The sequence below is a fragment of the Sphaerodactylus townsendi genome, linkage group LG02 (assembly GCF_021028975.2).
Source record: "Sphaerodactylus townsendi isolate TG3544 linkage group LG02, MPM_Stown_v2.3, whole genome shotgun sequence".
NCBI classification, from domain to species: domain Eukaryota; kingdom Metazoa; phylum Chordata; class Lepidosauria; order Squamata; family Sphaerodactylidae; genus Sphaerodactylus; species Sphaerodactylus townsendi.
In genome coordinates this window covers 55978599-56004213 of record NC_059426.1, presented here as the reverse complement: position 1 = coordinate 56004213, position 25615 = coordinate 55978599, and the positions used below count along the sequence as shown (strand labels likewise).

Below are 25615 nucleotides of genomic sequence, written 5' to 3'. Positions count from 1 at the left end.
TCTACCCTGCAGTTCAAAGGGCAGGCAAAGGTCTGCATCTGACTCACCAATGCTTTTCACCAAGAAATACTCCTAACCTCCCCTCCTTTGTAAAATAACTGGTCTTCAGGCAAGTTGGGAGCAGACTCGGAAGTGATAACAGCCTTTGGAGGTAAGCTCAGCAGCCTGAGGCACTACAAGCCAACGCTACCAAAGCCACTCAGCTCAGCAGCACCAACAATGGGCAGTAGTTTATCCCTTGCTTCCTCTTATGGCTGGCAGCAGCATAGGAGGAAATAATTGGTGAACTGAGTCCAATTACCATTGCTGATGAAAGCTCTGAGCCAAATGGTCCCAGAGGCATTGACTGAGTTGCGGGAGCTTGGCTCTTTGTTGGTCCTGACCACCCATACCTATCAAGTGCAGCATCCCACTGGGACATTTTCCACTTAGTGAAGTGGTCAGCCCACTCTGAGGCAAATTGATGCTCAGTGCCAGTTAAGGGCTATGATGGTCTAAGAAAAACATCTTCAGAGATTAGATTCAGTCACAGCAGGGGCATGGATGTGCTTGTCAAGGAAGAAAATAAATGGCAATACTATATCCATTCAGAGCAGTAACAATAAAGGATGCAAGTGCAACTAAGAAATACCACAACCAAAACAGCTACATGTAGACTTAGGGAAAAAAGTTTACATTTTTTATTAAAAACTACTATGGTGTTGATGGCAAGGATTCACCATAGATTCCATATCCTAAAATAACAGTTTCCTACTGTGCTGCTTTCTCCTCATTAGATAGGAATTTGTTCTTCAGGAAGTTTGAGATGTCAAGATTAATGGAGACAATGAATATCTCATCAAAGTATACTTGAAACTGAGGTAGTCAGTTCCATTGTGAGATGCTTTTATTGATCTGCACTGTCAGACACATGATGTCATGTATGTATATTAAGAAAAAGCTGCAATACTTTGTGAATATACACATGTACCATCTTCTAAAATGGGTCTTATGATCAGCAGTCCCCAGAATCCAGACAGCCATTTTCAATGGAGGGGGGGGGGGGAGGAGGCAAAGATCGCATCTCTGAGATAACATTGGGGCCCCATTTCCGCCACAACCACCTCATGAAATGATTCTGTGACTTTAAAATGGGTACTATATGACCTTGACTGGTCTTCCAAAATTTCTCACACTAATGCAAAAGAATGAGGGTCTCAATGTAAACAGCGGATTTATTTATGCACAGGGAGTCAAATTCAGTGTTCACGCTTCAGACTCATCAACTGCAAGCATGTTCCCAGACACAATCAGAATTTCAGGCTAATTCAATTATGTGCTCACTTAAATATCTGCATATAAGAGCTCTGGAGTGTAAAGCATATGAACGCTCTCTGATACAGTGCATGGTGGTCACCAGCATAATATAGTATAACTGGCAAGAACATTTCAAGCCATTTTACTAAGTTCCTAGATTTAACTAATGTACCACAGTAGAGACATCATGGCTTAACTCAAGTTTCACAACATAAATTCATACATTAACACAGATATGAATGCCTATATAAAAAGTTAGCCATAATATTGATACAGTGCAATTGTTTTACTTCAAGACAAAAGAATATTCAAGTATAAAAGCATCATGTAAAGATGCTATTTAAATTCCATTATTGCACAAAACTTTTCATCTCTGGCTTCCAAAATTCTCAGATGCTTTGATTTCACATAAGTGTTTCATGCCAATTGCTAAACTGTACATCGTTCAAATTTCCAGTCGAAGTGTATGTTTAAAGCGTTTCTTAACCCTAATATTTTATTGCTATTTCTATGTTGTCCACTCCCCCACCCCTTATTTAAGGCTAAGTAGGGTTTATACTACAGAAGTAGAGCAATTATGTAGTGCACATTTGTGTAACATCCCCAGACAGGATATCTGCTCAACACTATCACATTCTTAGCTTTCTCATGCTGCAAGTGGGCCCAGTTACTGCCTGTGACTGGTTTGCAAAAAACCCTCATCCTAAAAACAGAGATACCTTCAAGGGAAGAAAAAGATCTAATCGGCACCATTATAGGTTTTCCTTCAAAATAAGTGGACCCTGCAGACATGAAAAAAGTTTCCAATTTCATTTAAAGGCTCTAATCCCGACACACTGACAAGTCTACTGCCTATGCACAATAAGTAGAATAAAACTAAATAATTCAGATTTTTAAAAAGATTTTTAGGAGCACTCCTGGCCAACAGAATCTTAGAATCACCTTCAATGAACCACAGCGATCAGTAGCACCGGGTGCCACTTCTTCTAGCATATGATGAGACTTATTTGTACCAGCTATAAGAAAGCACTGTCTCCACTACTAGGTTCCCGGAAGGTTGTCATGCTTAAGGGAATAGCTTATCTACAAGTTCTTCACATCTTTTCTTCAGCCCAACCGCTTCTGGGTGGTATACTTAGTAACCTGCACAATTTAAAGAAAAAGTTTAAATCTGCCTATACCCAACAGCACCAACAACGAGAGAGGTTCTTTTGTTCAAGAATGCCCAAACTAAGCTACCTGGCAACAGTAATCACCATTTGGTCCAGCAGTGTCAATACGGTGTTCAAGATTTACAGTTCCGTCACTATGAAATGTTCCCCCATCACTACCTCATAAGAAAAAAGTTCATTTGGATCCTGCAGCCTTACCAATATCTGGGCTGCATGAAAAGAGTAAAAGGCCAGTATTGTGAAGTGAACATTCATTAACAAGGGCTATCCATTTCATCGAGTTATCCTGTAACAACCATTTATAGCCCAATCTAAAACATGCTTACTCTGAAATAAGTTCAGAGGAAGTTATGTCCAAGCAAGCATGCTTGGGGTTACAGTTTCAGTGCATTAAGAGTCACAACACAACAGTCAAAACTTAAGTGTTGTTCATTAAGTGACATGGGAAAAATATTTCCACTACTTAGAAATATCAAAAGTGCATGGTGTGTAGCTGTTGAAAAGTTCACTGCTATTCTGAGCAGCAGAGACTGCACAGAAGAAACAACCTTAAATCCCTGTAGCATATGAAATACGGAATAATTCTGGAAGTTGTGCTACACCAGTCCCAAAACTATTTTTGGATAAAACTGCAAGACTCTCTAAAATCATATGAGTCTCAGCAATAATGGCAACTGATTTGACATGGCTTTTGACTAAAAGAAACTCTGAGGTATATCTCTGTCTAAGGATGCTACAAGCCCCAGAGAATTCTGTGTAAAAAAATGTTCCAAAACCAGAGGCAGCAGAGAGGCAATCTACCCGGTAAATTTGTTTCCCCAAATTTGTTAGCAATGAGAAAATAAAACTTTAAATTATGCCTGACACTTGAGATGTTTAAAATTTTTGCCTCTTTCTTAGCCCAGAGGTTGTTCACCAGCAACACACAGCTTGTGTTCAGATGCAGTGCTTGCCACAAGGCAGACGGAGAGACAATCTCTCTTCTAGACAGCTGCCTTTGAGATACGTTGCACTGTTGAAGTGCATTCTAGGAATGCGACGTGACTGTATGGCAACTCGGGAGCTCAGTTTAACGCCATGCACACAGAAGAAACCCAGCAAGGAGTGGAAGTAAGTTTGCCATTAGTAGCCACAAGGTTACTACCGGGCTGGGAGAGCAGGAGCACAAATCTAAAATCAAAGCAAAAAACATGAAGTCAAAACATTTTAGTACTTCTATTAGACAATGTTCACATGAGAACACAAGAGCTTAAGTGCAGTCATACCAGATCAGACCAGTGACCCATGTAGTTAAGCATCCTATTTCACACAAGAGTCAACCAGATGCCCCCACAACACCTACAAGCAGGGCATGGAGGATCAAGTTTCCCCTGCTGGTGCCCCACTCCAACAGTGTTACTGGTTTATAGGATTACTGCTTTAGGACTAGGATTACAGACTCATACAAAAACTATACAGACTCACCACATCACAAAAGGGAAATTCAAATTGTTGGACTTTAGTAATAAATCTAACTGTTGGGCTATGAATTTATCATATCTGCTTTCAAGACAGCAAAGAATACATGAATTCATTTTCACGTCTGTTTTTACAGGGACTATACATATAAGAGCCAACATGGTATAGTTGTTAAGATGTCGGGCTAAGGCCTGGGAAACTCAGGTTTAAATCCCCACTTGTGCCATGAGGAAAGCTAGCTGGGTGATCTCTCAGCTTTGACTCTGGCTAGTATTTGGATGGGAGACTTTCAAGGAATACCAGGGTCGTGATGTAGAGGCAGGCAATAGCAAACCAGCTCTGAATATCTTTTGCCCTGAATATTCTATGGTGCTGCCATACATCTGCTCTGGGCTCAATTCAAAGTTCAAGTTCTTAACTTTAAATCCAAAATGGTTCGAGTCCAGGGGAAAGGACTATCTATCCCTAAGGGATAATGCCTATTCATTAAGCTACTTACTCTATGTTCCTAAACCTTTTGAACTAAGGTTGGTGAGTCTAGAGGCAGGGCCAGGTTATGAAAACTCAGCTGAAGAATTTCCATGTAAGTATTCTTCTGCTGCAGAGGTGGTTGAGTTTTTAGTACTAGTTTAATGGCCCAATTCAGATGGGGAGGGGGGCAAATCATCCTGTGAAGGTAGTGCAGGGCCACATCAGTGGATTTGCCTCCCTGGGACACTTACCCTGGTGTGTGTGGAGGGGGGGAATACTCTAGTGGGCAGCTGCCGCTCCCCTCCAGAATGTCTAGATGCACCTCCACCAGCCCCGTCGGCCCAGCTAGGGTGTGGTGGGGGCATTCCTGGGGGTATAGCTGATGTTAGACGGCTTCTACCCTGGGTTTGTGGGAAGTACACAGTGCCCTGGGCCTTGGACTCATACTACCCTTTTGAGTGTGCAAGGCCACTGAGCCCTAGGGAAGGTTTTCTGGTGGCAGGGTTTTTTTTTGGGGGGGGGGGATGTCAGAAAGTCCTCTGTAGGTTGGGGGGGGGATGCCACAGTGGCACTATCCCCAGCTGCCGGGGGCTCTGGATTGGGCTGCCCAATTTTTTTGCTGAACACATTCATTTTGATTATTTTTTTCACCCAACTTAACACCACTGGTCTACTAATTTATTGTTTTGTGGCTGTTGTTGTCTTACTCCTTACATTTCTTTCAGTGTGTGAATATAATTCTATACTGCAGGTAATTTTTAATTTTTTTAACTTTCTTAATCATAGTAATACTTTGAAACCATTTCAATAGTGGATCTGATTGAGTATGGGCATGTAAATATTTTAAAAGATAAATGGTGGAAAAAACCGAATAAGAGCATTAGAGCTACATAAAGCCCAATTAGGTTTTGCATCTAATGAAGCAAAGGCCATAAACTTGCCATTACGTAAAAGCTAGCCACAGCCTGTAGAAATATGAAAGCTTCCAATTATTTAGTAATATTTTAAGGTTATTTATTCTGATTTCACATACCAATAGGTGCAATTCTTGATAAGTTAGCGACAGGAGGAGGGTCCCGCTCAGGTGGACAGATATCACAGAAGTCTGTACATGCTGGGCAAATTAGATTTCCAATATGTACCCATCCATTCATCTGAATATTCACAGTCAGCACTTGACCTGAGCGACTGCATAGGTACGCCACATCCTTGACCCAAACAGTCAGTCCTTGGGGAGAACAAGAAACCTTAAAAGAATAAAAATCAGATTCATTACACTTATGAAGCAGTCTGTGAACAGAATTAACCAAACTGTCCAAGAACAGCAAACAGTTCTATCTCTGTGGCCACCTGTTGTCCACATGTGGATATGGAATCGGACAAACAGGAAATCAAGCAGAATGGGAGAGAATCTCATTAGAGAAATCACTCATTGCCAGAAGACATGTGAAGGGATTAACTCCCTATTTCACTGCAAGTCCAAGGGTCAGGGACACGTGCTGCCCTCAAGCTGTTGGGGAATAGCAAGGACCACTAGTAAGCAGCTTCTTACATACTTTCAGAGGTGGAGCTACCAGGGGACTGGGGGGTGCACATTGCACTGGGGGGCACCTGGGGAAAAAATCCCCTCCGCAGTGCCCTCCGTGGTGTCCTTCCCCACGCACACTTACCTTCGTGACATAGTGCCGGCTGGAGAAGTGGCCTGTTCCCTTCAGGCTGAAAACGACCTGGTGGGAACTACTCTTCCCAGGGGAAGTGTAGTTCCCACCAGGCCGTTTTCAGCCTGAAGGGAACAGGCCACTTTTCCAGCCTGCACTAAGGTATGGGGGGGAGTGGGGGGTAGGGAGCCATGGAGGGGTGTGTGTGTGTAAAACACAGAGTGCGCCTGGCTACGCCTCTGCATACTTTGGAATGGATTTGATTTCAACTTACATTTCACCAACAGAAGTTTATAGCTCATTAGGGTTTAAATAAAAACTGTATAACTGAATTATACCAAGGTTGTCTTAAGTGATATATAGGAATCACATGATTCTACACCTATTCATGATCTAGTTTACCATAGAGGTCAGAAGGTACATTCCCAAAATGCTGAGAACTACTCATGGCATATGGCAAATTGGAAAAGCACCACATCTTTTCCAAGTTATTTTATCCAAACATACAGAAGATAAGAATTTTTTTGGCTATTTTTCATCTTTTTTGGCTATTATAGCAAATCACCCATAAGATTATTACAAATGTGACTATATCAACAAATCTCTACTACCAGTCTTTTAAAACTCTTAAACAGAAGATTATATATATTAAAACTCCAAAACACTAAAATGATATTAGATGCAACTTTGATGAGGGAAAAACATGCATTTTCATTGGAAATAGACACCTGCTGATTTTACGCTTACATGGGCACTGTCTCAAAAACAGTGTATATCTTGCCAGTAACATAATACAACCTGCCAAAGTTACAGAAGTCAGTATATCCCATGCAAGTGAATATTTAATGTCTCCTGAGCTGAAAGCCAAAAGTAACAGCTAACCTAGTTCAGCACCAATTAGGAATGATAACTTGGTTATCTTCTATCCAGATCTACAAATTGCTACTAAGCTCTCACAAGGCAGAAAAGATTAAAAGTACAGTCCAAATAGCATCCCGAATTGGCATTTGGGGAAAGGAAAGCACAGGAAAAAACTAACATTATGTTAAATTTCTTTGGGTAGATCAGTATATATGAGATCTGTTACCAATTGCTTATCTGACAATTCTACATTGTTTTTTTCCTCTAGGGGAATGGAATCCTCTCATCCTGCCTTATCTTTTAGCAATTATAATAGTACACAGACATAGAAAGAAATCACAGTACATAATTAATCCTGAACAATTTTAAGACAATACAAACTTGCAAACTTAAGTTGTACTGCAGTTACCTGATAACATCCACTGCCCCAGTCAGGGTAACTAAGTTTCTTTCTGCATTGTTCCATAACAAATGCTGACTTCTGAAGAAGACACACAGAATCTGGTCCATATTTCTCTGCACCGTAGTTTTTGAAAGGGTCTAAAATATATATATACACACAAAAATGTTTTCGAAGTTTATGTTAACAGCAAATTGACCAAAAGTTGAAGCAAACATTAACTCAAAATCAGACACAAAGTCAAACAAAAATGGCTTTTAAAACTGCTCCTCCTTTGTTACAAAATGGCACTTGGTATGATTTGTGACGGGTATACTTTCTGGACAAGATCAAAATGAAGGGAACCATTTTATGATTACAGCGATTACATGTATATGGCAAACCATCAATCCAAGACTGCAAAGTAAATTGTGCTTCAGTGATGTAAAAGATGGATCGTAGCCACCATTATCCACTTTTTAATATTATTCTGGCCTAGGCTGAAAAATCAGCTGCACTAGCAAATGAGTAAGCGACATGCTAAAAAGGAACAATAGTGCAATTCCAGACAGAGTTATACCCCACTGAGTCCACTGACTCCAATGGACTTAGAAATGTTAACATTTACTTAACATTGTCCTGTGAGAAACTGACTTGTATCTATTCAATTTTAATCTTAGGGACGGCTCCATAAAAAAATCTTGATTTCCAAAAAGCAACACTACGAAAGAGAGCACCTGGCAATACAAAACTGATAATACTATACTATTTCCAGTTTGGCAAACGTTAATAGGTTTCCTGTAAAATATAAATTAATAAAAGCTATATTCAAGGGATTAAACAGAAACTTGTCTTGAGGCATCCTGCACTGCTGCATATCTCATCCACATCTTAAACATTTACTTCCAGAAAATACATTGTTTTAACTTTATATAGATTTAAAACATTTTAGCCTGTTTTTCCACCCAATCAGGATCCTGAGGGCAACAAGCAATCAAAAATACATTAAAATTAACTTTAAAAAACAATCTGTATATAACTGATTCTCAACATGGCCAAATACTTCAATTCAGCTATTAGGGTGCTAAACAGACAAGACAGATCTTTCTACAAACTTGAAACATGCCCCAGGTTTGCAGAAAAATCTGACATCTAAGAAAACACATGGGTTTTTTTTGGGGGGGGGGCAGTTGTTAAAACATCCCAAAATAGAAACAGCACCTATAGCTTTAACAAACAAATGCCCTCCATGGCTATTGCTGGGCAACTACAACAGTACTTGCAAGCCTTCCAGCCTGGGTCTTCATCAGTAAAAGGAGAGGGAGAGTCAGGATGTTTTTGTATTTCCAGGAAGTTTCGTGGGGCCAGGCCCACCAACAACTACCAGGTGATTTACATAACCAGTTGAGGCCCAGTTGCCAGGTATTGTTCAGTAATAGCCACCCCACAAAAGCCGTGTGGAATAGCATTCAGAAGTTTGTGCTAGGATCTGGGACTTCTAGTTTCAAATTCCTACTCTACCATGGAAGGTTCCTAGGTGGCTGGGGATCATTCGCAACTTAATCCACCTCACAAGGTTATTGTGAAGATAAAATAGAAGAAATAATGATTTACAGCCTAATTTATAGCCCTGAGCAGCCAGCACCACTGCTGTGCTGCCTCTAGAAGGTTTTCTGATGGCACGGAAATGGTGGCACTCTGTACCCTACCCCCGCGCAACCCCCCCCCCCCCCCGCCAGAAAGCCCTCCATGGCTTGGGCTGCAGTGTAAATGGCTGCAAACCCAGGGTGGAAGTTGAGTAATGTTGGCTGTACCCGCAGGAACAATTCCGCCACACCCACACTGCCACAACAGGTGTTGGCAGCAGCGTGGAAGCACTTGCAGGTCCTGGGCACCACATCCAGATGTCCCAGGAGGCTACATCTGCTGCCTGCCAGCATATATGCCCCTCCACCAGAGTAAAAAACAATCAGACAATGAGTAAAATATTCACACAGGAGCAATTATTTACACTAAGCTAAAAACAGACGCTTAAAACGCCAAAGGCTAGTAAAAAATACTAAGTAGCTAAAAAGGCTTAAGAGCAAACTTCATAAGTTCATTAAACTTCAGAAGTTCATTGAAAATATATAATATAAAACAGAACCTTAACAGCTAGTGTGTAATTTAAAAAAAAACTTTAGTAGAAGTCTCAGGGCTTTTAGCTGAGAATTGGGGCTGTGGCGTCTCCACACCAGCTGGTCAGGAAATGAGCCAGCAAAAAACCCTCAAACTCTCTGGTTGAGCCAAGAAAATAAAAAATAAAACCAGCAGTTCAACCACACCTGATGATAGGGAAGCTCCAGGCTTCAGAAGTACACAACTTGTTTTAAAAACAAAAAGGAAACAGACTCATTAGTCAGCACTGCTATTATTAAAATATTGTAGATTTTAGCCTGGTTTTAAAATATCAACTCAGAAGGTTCTTTATTATAGTCTGTCTCTAAATTAAAAGAAAATGCTAAATACTAAGAGATAAAACTACAAAGGGTAGGAGAAATTTAAAACTTATCTTTAAAAGGTGGAGGAGCTCAATGAAGAGCGACCGCTCAGCACCAACTCCCCAGCAGAACTCCCTGTAGTCCATAACATCTCCCCTCCACCAGAGTAAGTGCCCCAGGGAGGGCAAATCCACCGGTGTAGGCCCGCGCTGCCTCCAGCAGTCGCTTTGCCCCCCCCCCTCCCGGATTAGGCCATTAAATTGCTTTGAGTTCCCCCAGACAAAGGTGGGGTTTAAATCAAGTTAATAATAAATACAGCAGTAGATGGGGGTTGATAAAAGGTTGTTTTGTTGGAAGAAAAAAGCAAGCAGAAAAAGGTGACAATGTGGGAGTTTGTGGGTATTTCCTCTTTGCGCCATCCTTGCAAGGTAAGCCGGTGCCCTGGTTTACTACTCACAGATTGAAGAACCACACTGAGCTTAGCAGTTTCGAGGAGGCAGACTTCAATGGCAAGCAGTTTACAGCACTTCTGCACACTTCTCATCCCTTACCAGAAGTAAAGCAAAACGCACCATTTTTTTTAAAAAAATGGTGCGTCTTCATAATTTTTCTAGAAGCCCCCATAGAGAGATCCCCTGAAAGGGAGATCCAAACACAAAATCAACTGACCTGGTTGGTTTTCTAATATTCTGCAATCTGAACTGCGCTGAAATTCACCACTCAAGTGCCAGCTAAATTCTTGGCTGAAAGGACAGTAATCAGCAATTTCTACTGATCCCCCATAGTAAGGCAGGTCTTCTGCCGTCACTCCTTCTAAACTGTCAAAGTACTGCAAAAACACAAAAAAAGAAAGAAAAGAAGAACAAGAGTGATGTTCATAGCAAGGGCACAGCTTGCCGCTCATCACTGTCTTCCAGTATTAGTAGGAATACATGACCCCAATAAATACATGACCACTCTGGAATCAGTGAAAAACTCAGCTACAATTACCACCATCATTCCAACCATTTTAAAATCAACACTACTGATCCATCCTGTGTGGAAAATAGAAGAAATATAGTATGTATATATACACGATTGTGCTGACCTGACTTGATACAGTATGCTGTGCTTGGCAAAGGAGTCAGACCATTCCCAATACTTGGGCCTTCATTTTTTAAATTTCAAATTTCATAAGTGTAGATCTAAATCTATATGTGGGGATGCCATATTAGATGGGACACTGTATGTTACCACTTTCAGTCTGCCTACTCTGTCCTCACCCCTTTTTCCATTTCTATGCAATGCAAACAGTGAAGTGAAACTATGTGATGGCATAACACCAGAATGGGGTAAACATTCATTTTGTTCCACGATGCTTTTCCTGGATACCTGATACTCCTGAGGCAGCTGCTGTGGGAACTTCTGCAAATTGCACACTGCTACTGCCCTTTTGTCTTGCCTGCAGGTCAGCTGCAATGGATTATTCCGCAGTGTGTCACAATATGGGGCCACACCTTCTTTCCTTTAAATGACATTAAACACATAACAGTTAAAAGAGACTTATACAGAAATATAAATTTTTCCCCTTGGAAACCCCACTAGCCATCCAAACATTGGGTGGCCCAGTTAAGTACCATTAGCTTGAGGTACTACCACGTAGCCTCAAGAACTGCATTCTTACTTTTTCCGCCTTTGGTCGATCCAAAACTTACAACTCTTCATCACGAAGTCGCAGCCTTTACCGTGGCCCCAGTCTAGTTTTTCTGCCATGCTATAGTTGGCTTTATACCAGCTGCAAAGAAAAGTTGAAATGGAAATATTGTTACTTGAGCTTCTGAACTGTTGGTAAGAAATTCCAAAGATCTTGATGGCATAGGCTAAATGTCTTTGGGAAACAACATAGACGATATGTTGAACATCTTGTAACTTTACTGGCAGTTAGAATTACAGCAACCACAGCTCTTCTTCCATCAGGCATATATGGCCGAAGGCTTCCTCTGCCCATACACACACACACACACACACACACACATATATACATATATCAGTAGAACATCAGTAGAACCACAACCATCAGACAATATAAAACCAATACTGGCACAAACGGTATCATTTAAAAACTTTCACAACAAACAGAAGAAAAACAGATGGTGATAAAACCCTAACTAGACACCCATGGGAGGCAGCGATATTCCAGTCAGGTCGGCTAGCATGAAATAAAAGCCTGATGGAAGAGCTTAGTCTTGCAGGCCCTGCAGAACTCACAAATGTCCCGCAGGGCCCTGATCTCAGCTGGGAGCTCATTCTACTAGGTGGGGGCCAGGGCCGAAAAAGCCCTGGCCCTAGTAGCGGCCAGCCGAACCTGTCTCGGGCTAGGAGCCACCAGTAAATCCCCCCCCCCCCGATGAGTGGAGGGGTCTAGAGGGGCAATACGGGGAGAGGCGGATTAAACCCTACTTGTTTTATACTGTTGTTGGCAACCAACCATCACCACCAACAGTAGCCCCAATCCTTTCATTGCAAGCGTAAGCTATTCAGATGTGGATGTGTCTTTGGCAATAGCCCCCTACCAAATGGCTGTCCAAGGACACGTTTGCAGCCCTGACCGTAGCTATTCGTAGTCTCTTACATTCTGTATTATCACAGCACTGGTGAAAAGCCTTGCTGTTTGTGGGATCTATGTAGTACCTTCTACTGCTTGTTAAAGTGACTGTTTAGGGCTCAGCTGCGCAACACATAGAACACAGGTGAGCTGAAAAGCATCGAAAAGGGAATTCTGGCTTCAGATTGCCAACACATCTCCAGTCAAAGTAAAGGATGTGTGAAAGACCCAAAATCAGATGAAACTGCCTTATAGTGAATCAGTCCACACATTAGTATTGTCAAAGGTCACAGCAGCTCTCCAAGGTCTCTGGCCTTTTACTTCAGCTACTAGCTGATCCTTTGAACTAGAGATACCAGGAATTGAACCTTGGATCTTGTGCGGGCCAAGATGAAACACTTGGAACACTGTGAAAGGATGTTACAATAGTTTTCTTTAAATAAAAGCGCAGGCATGCACAGGGCTGATTTAGATTACGTCCGCGGAACAAAAGAAGCAAGAGTTAAGCCTCTTGCCCATTATCATTTTCCTGCTCTACAAAGATTCTGTGGAACTGTTTTCTCCTGGTTTGTTTCAAATTAGGAAGTCAGTACAAAAAGGGAGAAGACCAAGATCCCAACCAGAAGTGTTTGGCTAGGAACTCCTTTGAGAAGTCTCAGTGTCATGTTTGACTTGAAGAAAAAGAGACTGATTAACAGAATTACAACATGCCCTATAAGACCAAGAAGAAAAAAAGATGATCGTGAGATACAGAATAGTTAAAAACAACATGTATGTACAGGCTAACAAATAAATTGCATCGTTTTCCAAGCTTACAGTTCAAACTATGTCAACAACACTATAATGAACTATATTCGACAGTGGAATTCACTGCCTCAGAGAGTTGTGGAGTCTCCTTTAGAGGTTTCTAAACAGAGGCTGGATGAGCATATGTCGGGAGTGCTTTGATTGTGTGTTCCTGCATGGCAGGGGGTTGGACTTGATGGCCCTTGCAGTATCTTCCAGCTCTATGATTCTATATCTTAAAAAGATAAAATCAAGGCTTTCTTATCTAGCTACAGGTTCTTACCCAGTGTCTTCCATTAAAGCCAAGGTGATTCGGGAGAACACTCTGTTCTGAGTGTGTGATCCAGTCATTGCTTCATTCTGCAAGTTGCCAACATCAAAAACGTGTCAATAGGGTCAGTCACTTTTCTGAATTGAGACATTCTGAGGACTGCCCTTGTGCAAAGCTATACATTTCACATGGATAAAATCTGTGCTTCAAGATCTGTTCTCATTATAAGTGCACTCTGTTTGGGAAGGAAGTGGGGAGCTCTACATAATTCCGTGTTACCTAGACTACGGCAGCTTCCTAATACTATCAAGCTTAAGATAAGGCTTGAGAAAGAGACTGAAGAATGGGGAAAAGGGAAAAACCTCTTCAGTAATGCATCTTTGGCTATTATATGTCTAGCCTAACATCACACAACTGATGTCAATTTAAGCCAGAAAAGTAAAATATTCGTTACTTCCACTGCTGAGTGTTCACCCCCTCCTTAATATAAACTAGAGCCATGTGCACACAGGGAAGTACCTTAAAATAATATTCTGACAAATAAAGATTCTACATACACACAACCATTGTGGTGGTTTGAAAGGATGAGGATGATAGGTCCCCACAGGGAAAAGTTAAAGTGGCAGGATATCTCTTTACAAAGAAGAGAGTTAATCTCTTTACAAAGAAGGGAGTTAATCTCTTTACAACGAAGGGAGTAAATTAGATAACCTGATGTCTGAACACATGATACTGATTTTTATTAAATTAATTCATTGGTCCCGTAAGGTCTTGGGCCTTCAGATCATCTGCTACTTGACGTTTTAAAACTAGAGTTTGAACTAGAGAGGCTGGGAATTGAACCTGCAACCTTCTACATACAAAGGAGACGCTCTACCGCTGAACTATTACCGCTCCTAAACCATCAAAACTGTTATTTCAGCTTTAGTGATGTACCAACATTCACTTACCTCCAACAGCCGTTTCTCCCAATGATTGAGCTCGGTGCCCATGCCACCTTGATTTTCAAGCTCCATTCCTTCTAGAATGGGGCAGTCAAAATGTTTTCGGGCCTCTTCCTTCAGAAAGAAGTTTCAGAAGCAAACTCTCAAAATAAAGAACATCACCTTTACATGAAAGATCAAAATTAAGTCTTCCTCCTACAGATCAAGTTTACGCTAAAACCAAGAGGCGTGCCTTCATCCAGCAAAAATCTCCCAGCACACAGGAGAAATCAAGTGTTACTACAGCATGTCCCCTCCACTTATGATATATCACAATTAATCTAGCACAGATCTCACATATATTCATTATACAGAACTTTACACCGAAGCATTATCAGTTAACAGAATGATTAAAGCTCTAAATGATTCAGTTAACTAGATTAATGTAACCTACTTATCCTACGCATTGTTTGGTTTATCTTAACCACCAACAGTTTATCTGAGACAAATACTAAGTAACACCCAGTGGTGGGATTCAGCCAGTTCAAAGCAGTTCGGTAGAACCTAATTGTGTGTCAAGTTCAGAGAACAGGTTGTTAAAAGCGGCTTTCAGAGCCTGACTGCTCTGAGGCGCTAAAAGCCCCACAGCACTCTCTCCCAGGGGAGCAAGGGGGCTTTCAGAGCAGCAACGGCAAGACCCCATTGCCCCCTTCCGCCCCTACAAGAAGTTCCTCCACAGCAAGCAAGTGGGTGGGGGGACACGTGGCGGGGCAGCGGCGTTGTGAAGGGGCAAATCAGTTGTTAAATTATTAGAATGCCACCACTGGTAACACCCATATCTCAAAATATTGACAGTCTTTCCTAGTGCGGTACAAACAGATGTCTGAACATATGTTATCTGCAGAATCTAGCTAAATTTCCATGAAAAAGCCTAGTTATACTTACAACTACTTTAGGAGTAATCAGTAGAAAAACATTATGACGTAGAAGCTTATTGTCCCGGACATCCCACAATCTTACTGCGTTACGCACAACTTTATTGCTCCACTGATACAAGCCAAGGCTATAAAGAACAGAGATTTCATTTAACATGGCTGTCAAGAAAAGTTCAAATAAACATTCAATTGTGGGGTTATCCAACTGGTAAGCATTGGTTTTCCCTCCAAGATATTACTTACATAAAGACTGTATTGTTCATAACATCCTGACACTCTGAGCACATGGGAGAAGCACCAGCAATTCAAACAAGTAATTTGAGACATATAGTGTGAAAATATTGTTCAAATAAATATTTGTAAATATATCTGCATCATAAGAACATAAGAACAAGCCAGCTGGATCAGACCAGAGTCCATCTAGTCCAGCTCTCTGCTACTCGCAGTGGCCCACCAGGTGCCTTTGGGAGCTCACATGCAGGATGTGAAAGCAATGGCCTTCTGCGGCTGTTGCTTCCGAGCACCTGGTCTGTTAAAGCATTTGCAATCTCAGATCAAAGAGGATCAAGATTGGTAGCCATAAATCGACTTCTCCTCCATAAATCTGTCCAAGCCCCTTTTAAAGCTATCCAGGTTAGTGGCCATCACCACCTCCTGTGGCAGCATATTCCAAACACCAATCACATGTTGTGTGAAGAAGTGTTTCCTTTTATTAGTCCTAATTCTTCCCCCCAGCATTTTCAATGTATGCCCCCTGGTTCTAGTATTGTGAGAAAGAGAGAAAAATTTCTCTCTGTCAACATTTTCTACCCCATGCATAATTTTATAGACTTCAATCATATCCCCCTTCAATCAAGACAGCTTACACAGATTTCAGCACATACCTTTCATTGAAGGCTGGCACTCCTTCTGCATATCTAGCAGTCAAAGGATTTCCATCATCATCATGATAAAAAGCGAACAGACCAGCTGAAAAACCCTTCAAGACAAGCCAAAATACATGCACATTACAATGGTAATATTAAAGAGCATGTTTTACTCAGAACCCACAAAAGCCAGAAATACTGAAAAAACTATTTGAAATGCAGTGTGCATACAGAGGCAAACTTGTCTTCTATACCCACATTTAAAAATATCACTAATAGTTTAAAATGATGCTTCAAGGACCAGCTCTTACCAATGAATGAATGATTTCATGTTTTACTGTAGATAGCATTCCAACAAACTCTTGTGGTTGGGTCGAAATCATATTTGGACACAGATTGGCATACCCAGCTATTGGTCTAAGAAACGACAAAAAAACATGTCCTGTTCATAACTTGCAACTGTAAGTGGATTCTCACAATGTTTAGATTTGTGTTTGAGTAAAAACATTTACACAGAATTTAAAATTCTACAGTCTTAAGAACATTGTTCTGTCCCCCCAAGTAAAACAATCTAAAGGTGTCCTGTTGTTGGGTGGAACAGAGTGGGAAATACACAAGCAAGGTGTAACAGTTCAAAAACAAGGTTTATTGCTTAGAAGAATTGAGACCCTAACTCCTCCCAGGGTCTGACTAAAATAAAGTACTTGCTTGACTGGAAAAGTTTGAAGCTTGAGACTTTTGTTCTTTCTTTGACTGCTTCCAAGAAAGTCCACTTTGTCTGTGTTTCTTCTGGGTTCTTTGAATGCCCTTATCTGGATTCTATTTTCTGTACACCTTAACTTTATGCTATCTCTATACACCCTATACGTAACATATATTGCAGCCTTCCAACTACCCTAGGCACCTTAGACTGACTGAACAGGGGGATTACTGGGTAGTGACAGGGAGACTGCCTCTAGTGAGATTTCTTAAAGGGACCGGGTCCACGAAAATTCCCTCCCTTAGAAGACTATACAAGGAACTAAACCCATTATAACTATAGGGAAACTGATGCTTAATGAAAAAATAATAAAAGCTTCTCTGGGGGAATAACAAATATGATGCAAAGCCCCTAGTTAAATCTACCATCAAGCTACTGGCTAGTAATTACATAGTAATTATGATATATTCTGTACTGTCGAGGTTGAATGCTCATTTAAAAATATTAAAATGTACACAGAAATTCCTTCCTAAATACAAGATTAGATACTGAGATTTGACCATTTGCTGCACTTCTCTTTTGATTTCAGTCTCATACACACTGTTCTCCTTCCCCTGCTATTTAATGCAGACATACACCTACTTCCATCCTACTGAAAAGAAAACTGATACAAGGACATGCGTCTCAAATACCTTTTTTTTGGGAACAAACTAATCAATTATTTTCAAGGACCAGATTTATCCCTCCTTTTTGATCCTAATTCACCATTTCATTCCATTTATTCAGATTCCAAGTGATCAATTGACATTCATTTTGCATGTTGTGCCATCAGAAAATGTGTATGCGTAATGAAAACTAGGACAAAACTAGAACTGTATAAGTCTGAAACAGTCCCTTTACAATTTATGCAAAGAATCATACTCAAGCTACATTAATTCAATTGAAATATGAGCATCCAAAGTTCTTAGATTATTTTTGAGAGCTCCTATTGGCTTACGACAGAAGCTGAATCTCCTTGCAAACCTTGGCATTTCAGAGCAAAACACTCAGAAGTACTATTTCATTTGATGGTTTAGGCTGCTCATACACATACCACTGGAGTACAGAACAGGAATTTCTGTTATCTTCATGTCTATGCTGCTGTTGACATTGTCCCATGCTGCTTGAAATCATGGCTCTCTGGGCTAGTAGCAACTAACAAGCCAGCTGGATAAGCGGATAGTCACATTTTAATTATTCCTGATCATAAGACCTCATTATTTACCAAGTCACTTTACTTTGAAGAAAAACGTTACCTGTCCATATCTGCTTCCAGCTGGCAGTATGCTGCGTATGCAATGATATTTTCTTGGCCACATCTTTCAGTAGTCAAAGCACTAACATATAGTACAAAGTCAGCATCTCTAACGCCTTCTTGGTCTGGTAAACCAACAGGTCCACAAAGCCATTCATTTTCACTGCATACCCTACATTGCTAAAACATTAGATTTAGGAGAGATACATTAGTCATAGCAAATCAAATAATTTAGTAACAAACTTGACTTTCAGTGTAGAAATATATTCTTTTTTTTAAATCCTTTTTTAAATTGAAAAAATATATTTAGGATCAAAATCCTACATTACCACCAATGGCTAAAATCTAAAAGCATGCATGCATATGATTTTATTTCAAAAGATTTTATTTCAAAAGATAACACCTTCCAGAATCCATCAACTGCTCTTTAAATAGTCCAAACTGTACGGATGAGGAGAAAACGGTACTTAAACAGGAAATATTACAGTGCAAGCCCAACATTCACCTCTCCTCCAAACTCCTCCTATGCAATCCTTTGAATCCCAAATGTCACAGTAAAGAGTCTTCAAGCTTTGAAAACATCTATTTATCTCACAGCAGACTTTGAAAATTAGATGTCCAGGGTTGCCAGCTCTGGGTTGGGAAAAACCAGGAGATTTGGGAGGTGGAGCCGGAAGAGTGGGATTTGGGGAGGGGAAGGCCTGCATTCAGAAGTGTAGCAGGGCAGGAGTGCGCCCGGGGCGCGCTCCATCTTTTCCAACCCCTGTGGCCCTTCTCGCTCCGCCACAGCCCCCCCACTTACCTTTTCCAGCCGGCAGAAAACAGCTTTCTGCCAACTGAAAACGGGGTAGGCTGGTGGGGTGGGGCCAGGCCTGGCAAGGCGGGGTTGGGTGTGATTTTCGCAGCCGCCAGGCACACGCCTGGTGCAATGCATGCACCCCTGCCCCCTTGTAGCTCTGCCACTGCCTGCATTGGGTGTAATACCATAGAGTCCACCTTCCAAAGCTGCCATTATCTCCAGCTGAACTGATCTTTGTTGCCTGGAGATAAGTTACAAAGCCAGGAGATTCCCAGCTACCACCTGAAAGTCAGCAACCCTGTCTAAGATACCTCAGAAGTATACCAACAACATGCATCTCATACACACAGCAAACATCTGCAGAGATTGCAATATGTATAGTTAAAATGTATACATACATTATCCCCCTTTAGCTTGTACTGCTGTCATCTTAAGAATTTGGGGTCAGACTGGTGACACAGTGAACTGAACAATCATTCATGGCTGTTTCAGCTTTTTATTAAGTTCAGGGTTGTCAGCTCTGGGTTGGGAAAAACCCAATATTAGTATCAGATTACTTTAACATTTGGGTGAGTTTTCAAAACCTTCTTTACTAATAAACCAGGAGATTTGGGAGGTGGAGCCGGAGGAGAGTGGGATATGGAGAGGGGATGGCCTGCATTCAGAAGCGTAGCTGGGCAGGAGTGCGCCTGGGGCGGACTCCATCTTTTCCGTCCCCCTGTGGCCCCTCCCACTTCCCCACAGCCCCCCCTTACCTTTTCTGCCAGCTGAAAATGGGCTAGACTGGTGGGGTGGGGCCAGGTCTGGCGAGGCGGGAGATTAGTAAAGAAGGTTTTGAAAACTCACCCAAAAGTTCAAGTAATCTGATACTAAAGGCTGGAATAATGATGACTGGACACCAGTTAAGGCTCACAAAAACAACAGGGCGTGAATATCACTGAGCCACCAGTTTTGCAGGCTCTGCACTTTTCCATCCCCATGACTCCTCACTCTCATAAGACACAGCACTAAGAACACTACTATAAGCTAACATTTGTTGACTGAAATACCTGCAGGTGTTCTTCAGGAACTATGACAGGACCACACCTCGTAAATTCTGCACAGGCTCCACGGCAGTATCGGTGTGGGTCATCCCTCTTCCTTATGTATTGGTTTGTTACACACTGTCTTCAGGCAAATCAGTTATTTACCAAGGAAATGGAGGTATAGAATAATTCCACACAACACGGAAGGATAAAAAGAAAAATGATAATGAGTATCTCAGCAATAGAGCAGATAAGAGAGGCACTGAGGGGACAGAATATTATAATTTCTGCCTAGTTCTCTAGTATTCTTGTTACAGCCATCCTTATGGTGCTCACGGGAACCATCCTCCCCTCACCGGGGAACTGTGTTGCTAACCAACCCCAACTGGTAAATTTACATTTCAGAATGGTGGAATGCTTATCCTGGGATGTGCGGAACACTAATCTGTCTATGCATTGTAGTTGTAAAGACATATATTTTAAATAGAATGAATCACTGAAGAGCGTATATACCTGCTTAGTAAGATAGTACCAGTAGGTTTCCGAACTTGAAATGTCTTTTCCAAATAAGATATAGCTTGTGGAAAAAGTTTATGCTAGAAAAATAAAAAAATGCTTGCATCAAGAAAATTGAAGCCAGACTCTGAAATACATAAATCACCAGGTTTAGGACATCTGCCAAGAACGTCTTACAGCTTTGGACTGAATGTGTTAAACATGTGTCAGATTAAAGAGATTTGCTCTACATTACATCATCCAAATATAACGAGCTATGTGGGAACTCCAAACATCTACACAAAGTTGACCCAAATTAAGATTCCATCTTAGCAAGGACATCTAAACTCACCTGATATTAACCTGGGCTAGTTGTTTAAAAAGTTTAGCACTGGTACAGATGCCATCACTGAACTTTGGATATGGCCAGCAGAATCTGGCCTCAGGAATAAGAAGGGGGAAAGGGGCTGAAGGCTTATAGGCTGCTGTCAGTCATTCAAGTATGGTTTAGAGACTGCATAAAATTACATTTGCAACAGAACATCATGTTTCAAAAGAAGGTTCTATTGAGACAGGGAAGCAACTGCCTTAAATACTATCAAAAATGGCCAATGCCGACTATATTTCAAGTTGTTGTGGCCGGGTATTGAAAAAAGTTTTCAATTAGCAATAATCATGCCTTTGAATAAACCACGCTGGCTATGATACTCCCACTATGCAAACGCCTTAAATACTGCCCACCAGCAGTGATGTACCATATCCTAAATATTGTTGGACTGCTGCAGCTTCCAGAATCTCATTCAGCAATACCCAACACATGTGCAAGAAGAAAGGTTGACATACCTTTATAAGGTGTCTTTTTTCAGGAGGCAGTCTACGAGGGGGAAAAAAACAGTTGTGGAAAAGAATGTTTTATCACCATCCAGTTTTTTCGATCATTCCCTTCATTTACACCAGTAACACTAAAGTTACTTCAGACATCTCTCTAGCATACCAGATCTCTGACTTTCTGTTGATCTCAGGCTATCTGCTTAGAGGGGAAGGTTGAAAGAAGGGAAGCAAAAGGCACAAGGTCCGCCCTGCCATTAGTTAATTCTCACTGACAACAAGAATTTTGGAAGACTGCCTTTACTGTACTTACTCTTCAACACTTCTGTCATATATAGTCTTAATTTTCAGCTGCCCATCCACGCTTCTCTTCGAGATATGATTTTGCTTGAGATAAACTTTGTAGATAACCTGAATAAAAACAAAGTGTATTTAATCTGACAAACTGCTTGAGTACCATTTCTGTTTCAATAAGCGTAAATCCTGTTTACCCATTCAATATGCTGAATCCTAAACATGTCTGCAACCCTAAACTATGTATATTTAATCAGAAAAGTCCTACTGATTACAATGGGGGTTACACCCATGTAAATGCCATAAATTGTTACCTTACCTGAAAGCAAAATACGTAGATTGCCTCCAAGAAAACCAATCAAATTTAAAGTGAAGTTTTTATTTACGGTCAATGACCAGACACAAATTTAAAGTGTTTGACAGTGCCCATGCTAAGTCTGTATATTCAGAAGTAAGTCAGAAATGGGACTGTGCCTATTAGGCCTGCCTCTGCCTCCCTGTGCTCACTTTAGCATCTGCATAAAGCACACAAGCATACTAACTGTATATGTGACAACTCAAGCCATACAACATGCAGTCTGTATGCATAGGCTCTGTGTTAAAAGTGGGGTCAACTCCAATTAGCAGAACTAATGGGCATGATCCTGCTTGCCCACTTCATGGACCATGCATGTCCACACATGGTATGCATAGTGCTCCTGACTGCTCATACCTACTGTCTATGCTTGCAGTTCCACCACCCCACCTGTCCTCTGCTGCTCTTGAATATTAAAGTAGACAGATAGATGGATGACAGAAGAAGCTGCCAGCTTACAAGGTTTCTGCTCCTGAATATTAGACCTAATTCTTCTATCCCATTTGGCAGGCATCACTCTGATCAGTTGCTGATCAATCATTTTCTAACCTCACATCCATTTTCACTGGCTGTAATTTCTTAAAATTCCTGATGTTATTATTCTTCAGTGTTTATATGTCCTGTGTTGAGTAATCAGAACATGAACTACTGCTTTCCATAGCTCTGACATGTCTTCAGACCTTCCCAAAAATTGCCTCCTATTTTCTCTGTAAAAGTTTACCCAATGGCTTGTGCTTGAAACTAGCAACATAATTTACAGAAACTGATCTCGTAAGCAAGACTACTTATCACATCAGAGCTCCACAGACTGTCCACAGCAGTTAAACTCATTCTGTCAGGTAAGGACCTTCTAATGTCTGCTGTTCAGAGCACTCTCTGAATGGATCTGCCACGTATAAGTAACTGTTTTTGAGCTTTTCATCCACCCAATTTTTATAATCAAAACATGTATCAGCACAGCAGGTCTGCTCTTCAAGAGATGCCATCACCAACCTTTGTGTCACACAAAACAACTGCAGGATTTTTTTAGGGGGGCAAACATGATTCATGATGAATTAAATCCACAGCTAAACTTACCAGGAGCCTCAGTTATTCAACCCATTATTGAAGCAAAGACAGACATTCGTCCTCTGTTAAAATAATTCTGCAACAAATTCACTAAACTAGATGAAGACCACACGTCCAGTCCATAAAATGCAAATTACAGGCTAATAAATGCAACACCACTCCCACACACAGGAGCCTCCCTATGCTTGGCAAGCAAATAATAGTGGTGTAAGGGAATTTGATAACTATCACACCTATTATGTGTACTCCTGTACAACTTGATCGGTAACATTTTCCCATTTATAAGCTAAGCCATGAACAGAGAACAAAGTATAGTCCCCGGGCAGATTTCTGTCCATCACTGGTTATAAAGATAATACCTAATTTTATTTAACAGACAGTCATATACAGTTTAACACTTGGACATCTGCATCAAATAACTATTTGGAATTTATGATGTGATTCCTTGCCTGTAGTCTAAATTACCATACACCATCCTCCAACCTCATTACCACCTTCTTCTGCTCCATGGGGAGACCATACCACAGCACAAAACTGATTTGATGGGTATATAGTTACAACCATCATTCTAAGAATACCTCTGTTGGAATTAACATATCAGCAGACCTTTACATTCAAGTAAATGTGGCCAGACTGTAACTACACTGCACTCCAACCTTCACTTGGCAGAACACACAGAGATGTGCATTTGCATTGGCAGCTTCAGCAGCCCATGTCTCCCATGCTCCCTCCGTGGCAACAGAGTTGTTTTCAGGCATCTAAAAAACATCAGTTGCTAGATCACTACAGTGCAATACATTCCTTCATTTTTCCTACTTTCATTTAAAAATGATAAATTATATAGCCCTCCTGAAAAGGACTAGAAAGTTACTTTTAAAACATTACTGTACTAATGGTCTAACAAGTACCAACTTTCTCAAAAGCCATCCAGTGGAACATCAGGGAAATGGAAGCAATGGCATGTACAATAGCATCAACGTGCATGGCACCTTCAAAAACTCACACCTTCTCAATTCAATTTCAACTTTTAATGGCATACAAACTCACACCTTCTCCTCTGAACAGCTTGCAAAAGCATTTGCTGATGCTCTGTGGTGGCGAACCTATGGCACTCCAGATGTTCATTGGCCATGCTGGCAGGGGCTGATGGGAATTGTAGTTCATGAACATCTGGAGTGCCATAGGTTCGCCACCTAGCCAAAAAAAGTAGAACAGTTTAATAAGTCAGGTTGTTTACGTGCGAGGAACCATAACAGAACGCCTTCATTTTTCTTTGCTCTTTGCTCACACTAAGTCCTTAAGTGCCAGTCTAACACTGGCCTGAATTAAAGGAACAGGCTTATTAAGAACACCACACCCAAGAATACGCATCAGTCAAAGGGCAATATTCTATCCACAATACTGCACTGACTTTCTGTCAGCAGTGAGACTGATCTGCCACATTATAAGAAATCTACACCGGATTCCCACTTCCTCAAAACAACAACAACAGGTACTCCAGTATCGGCATCCACAGTTCTTTTTGCAGAAGGAGTTCTAGGACCATTATGTTAATGTGAATCCATCAGTTTCTCAGTTCTCTTTATATTCCAAATGGACCGTCAACTTTGCAAAGAACAAACAACTACTCAATGCAAGATCCCCATTCTACCTGTCCAGAAATATTGCTCACACATATGATTCCATTTTACGACGCAACGCAAGCAATTGGAACGACCAGCCCAGTTCACAAAGGGAAATCACACACAAAAGACATGCATCTGAACAAACCTAGTCCTTCTTAAGGCTTTACCCATCTCCAACACTCCCTTCTCTCTTTGCCGGCTCACCCGTTTTCACCCCAGGAATTCTTACCTCCTCGGCACTGGGGACACGGTGGTGGCAGAAAGCTGAAGCGCAGGCCGCGGGTGGGCTACCGCCCAGCAGCACCAGTACGACCAAGGCAGTGGGCAAAGCAGACGGCGGACGGGGATGCTGGAGGACCCTCCACCCGGTCGACATCTTGTCCGCCTCCTTCGCTACCGCCGCGTAGCCATGGCCTCCGCAGAGGAACCTGGCGTTCCCTCTACCTTCCAACCAATCAGAACGCACGTAGCCAGTAAGCAAACTCCTATTGGGTATCTCACATATCCCTGGGGATTAACAGCCGATGCTGGAATCGAACGCTGCTGAAATGAGGGAATCGCTCGATGACGTCATTCCAGCCCTGCGGGTAGCCGATTGGTCAGGGCGAAGGAAGATTTGCTGCGGAGTAATTCGATAGCCCTCAACGAAGTGGTACCTCATGGGGAGAGGGAAATAGTGGGGAGTTGAAGTTAATGAGAGAGCACAGGCATGAAGTAAGTGCGAGGATGCGAGTTTAGTAATTACGTCTTAAACCAATAAATCATTTTGGAGTTCACTCTTTATTATATTAGGTAGGGTGCTATTTGGGAAATAAGATGTTTCTGGGTATGATTAACGCACTTAGGCTAGCGTTGTCAAGAACCTGCTGATTTGGGTGCATTGTTCTCCAGTTTCGAAACCTAGTTTTATTCTTGGTTGGCAGTATGTTTTGTACTGTTCCTGTTGTGTCGTTTTAAATTGTGTAATCCACCTTAAATCTCAATGAGAAAGT

At 41.4% G+C, this 25615-nt stretch overlaps 1 protein-coding gene and 1 non-coding gene across 2 annotated transcripts; both read right to left on the bottom strand.

The window, feature by feature from the left end:
- LMLN (leishmanolysin like peptidase) lies at positions 1-25067 on the bottom strand. The gene is made up of 17 exons (XM_048485307.1): positions 24853-25067; positions 21595-21692; positions 21297-21327; positions 20472-20554; positions 19983-20100; positions 18136-18314; positions 16452-16557; positions 16159-16253; positions 15285-15402; positions 14367-14474; positions 13429-13505; positions 11439-11549; positions 11147-11279; positions 10445-10604; positions 7326-7456; positions 5431-5644; positions 1-3638 (listed from the first exon to the last, which is right to left on the bottom strand). Exons 1-17 carry the CDS (start codon positions 24997-24999, stop codon positions 3538-3540), a joined length of 2010 nt encoding a protein of 669 aa, XP_048341264.1. The 5' UTR covers positions 25000-25067; the 3' UTR covers positions 1-3537.
- Positions 21018-21178, bottom strand: LOC125427599. Its single transcript, XR_007243717.1, has one exon. It is a non-coding gene; the product is annotated as a U4 spliceosomal RNA (small nuclear RNA).
- Positions 25068-25615: the final 548 nt, after the last annotated feature.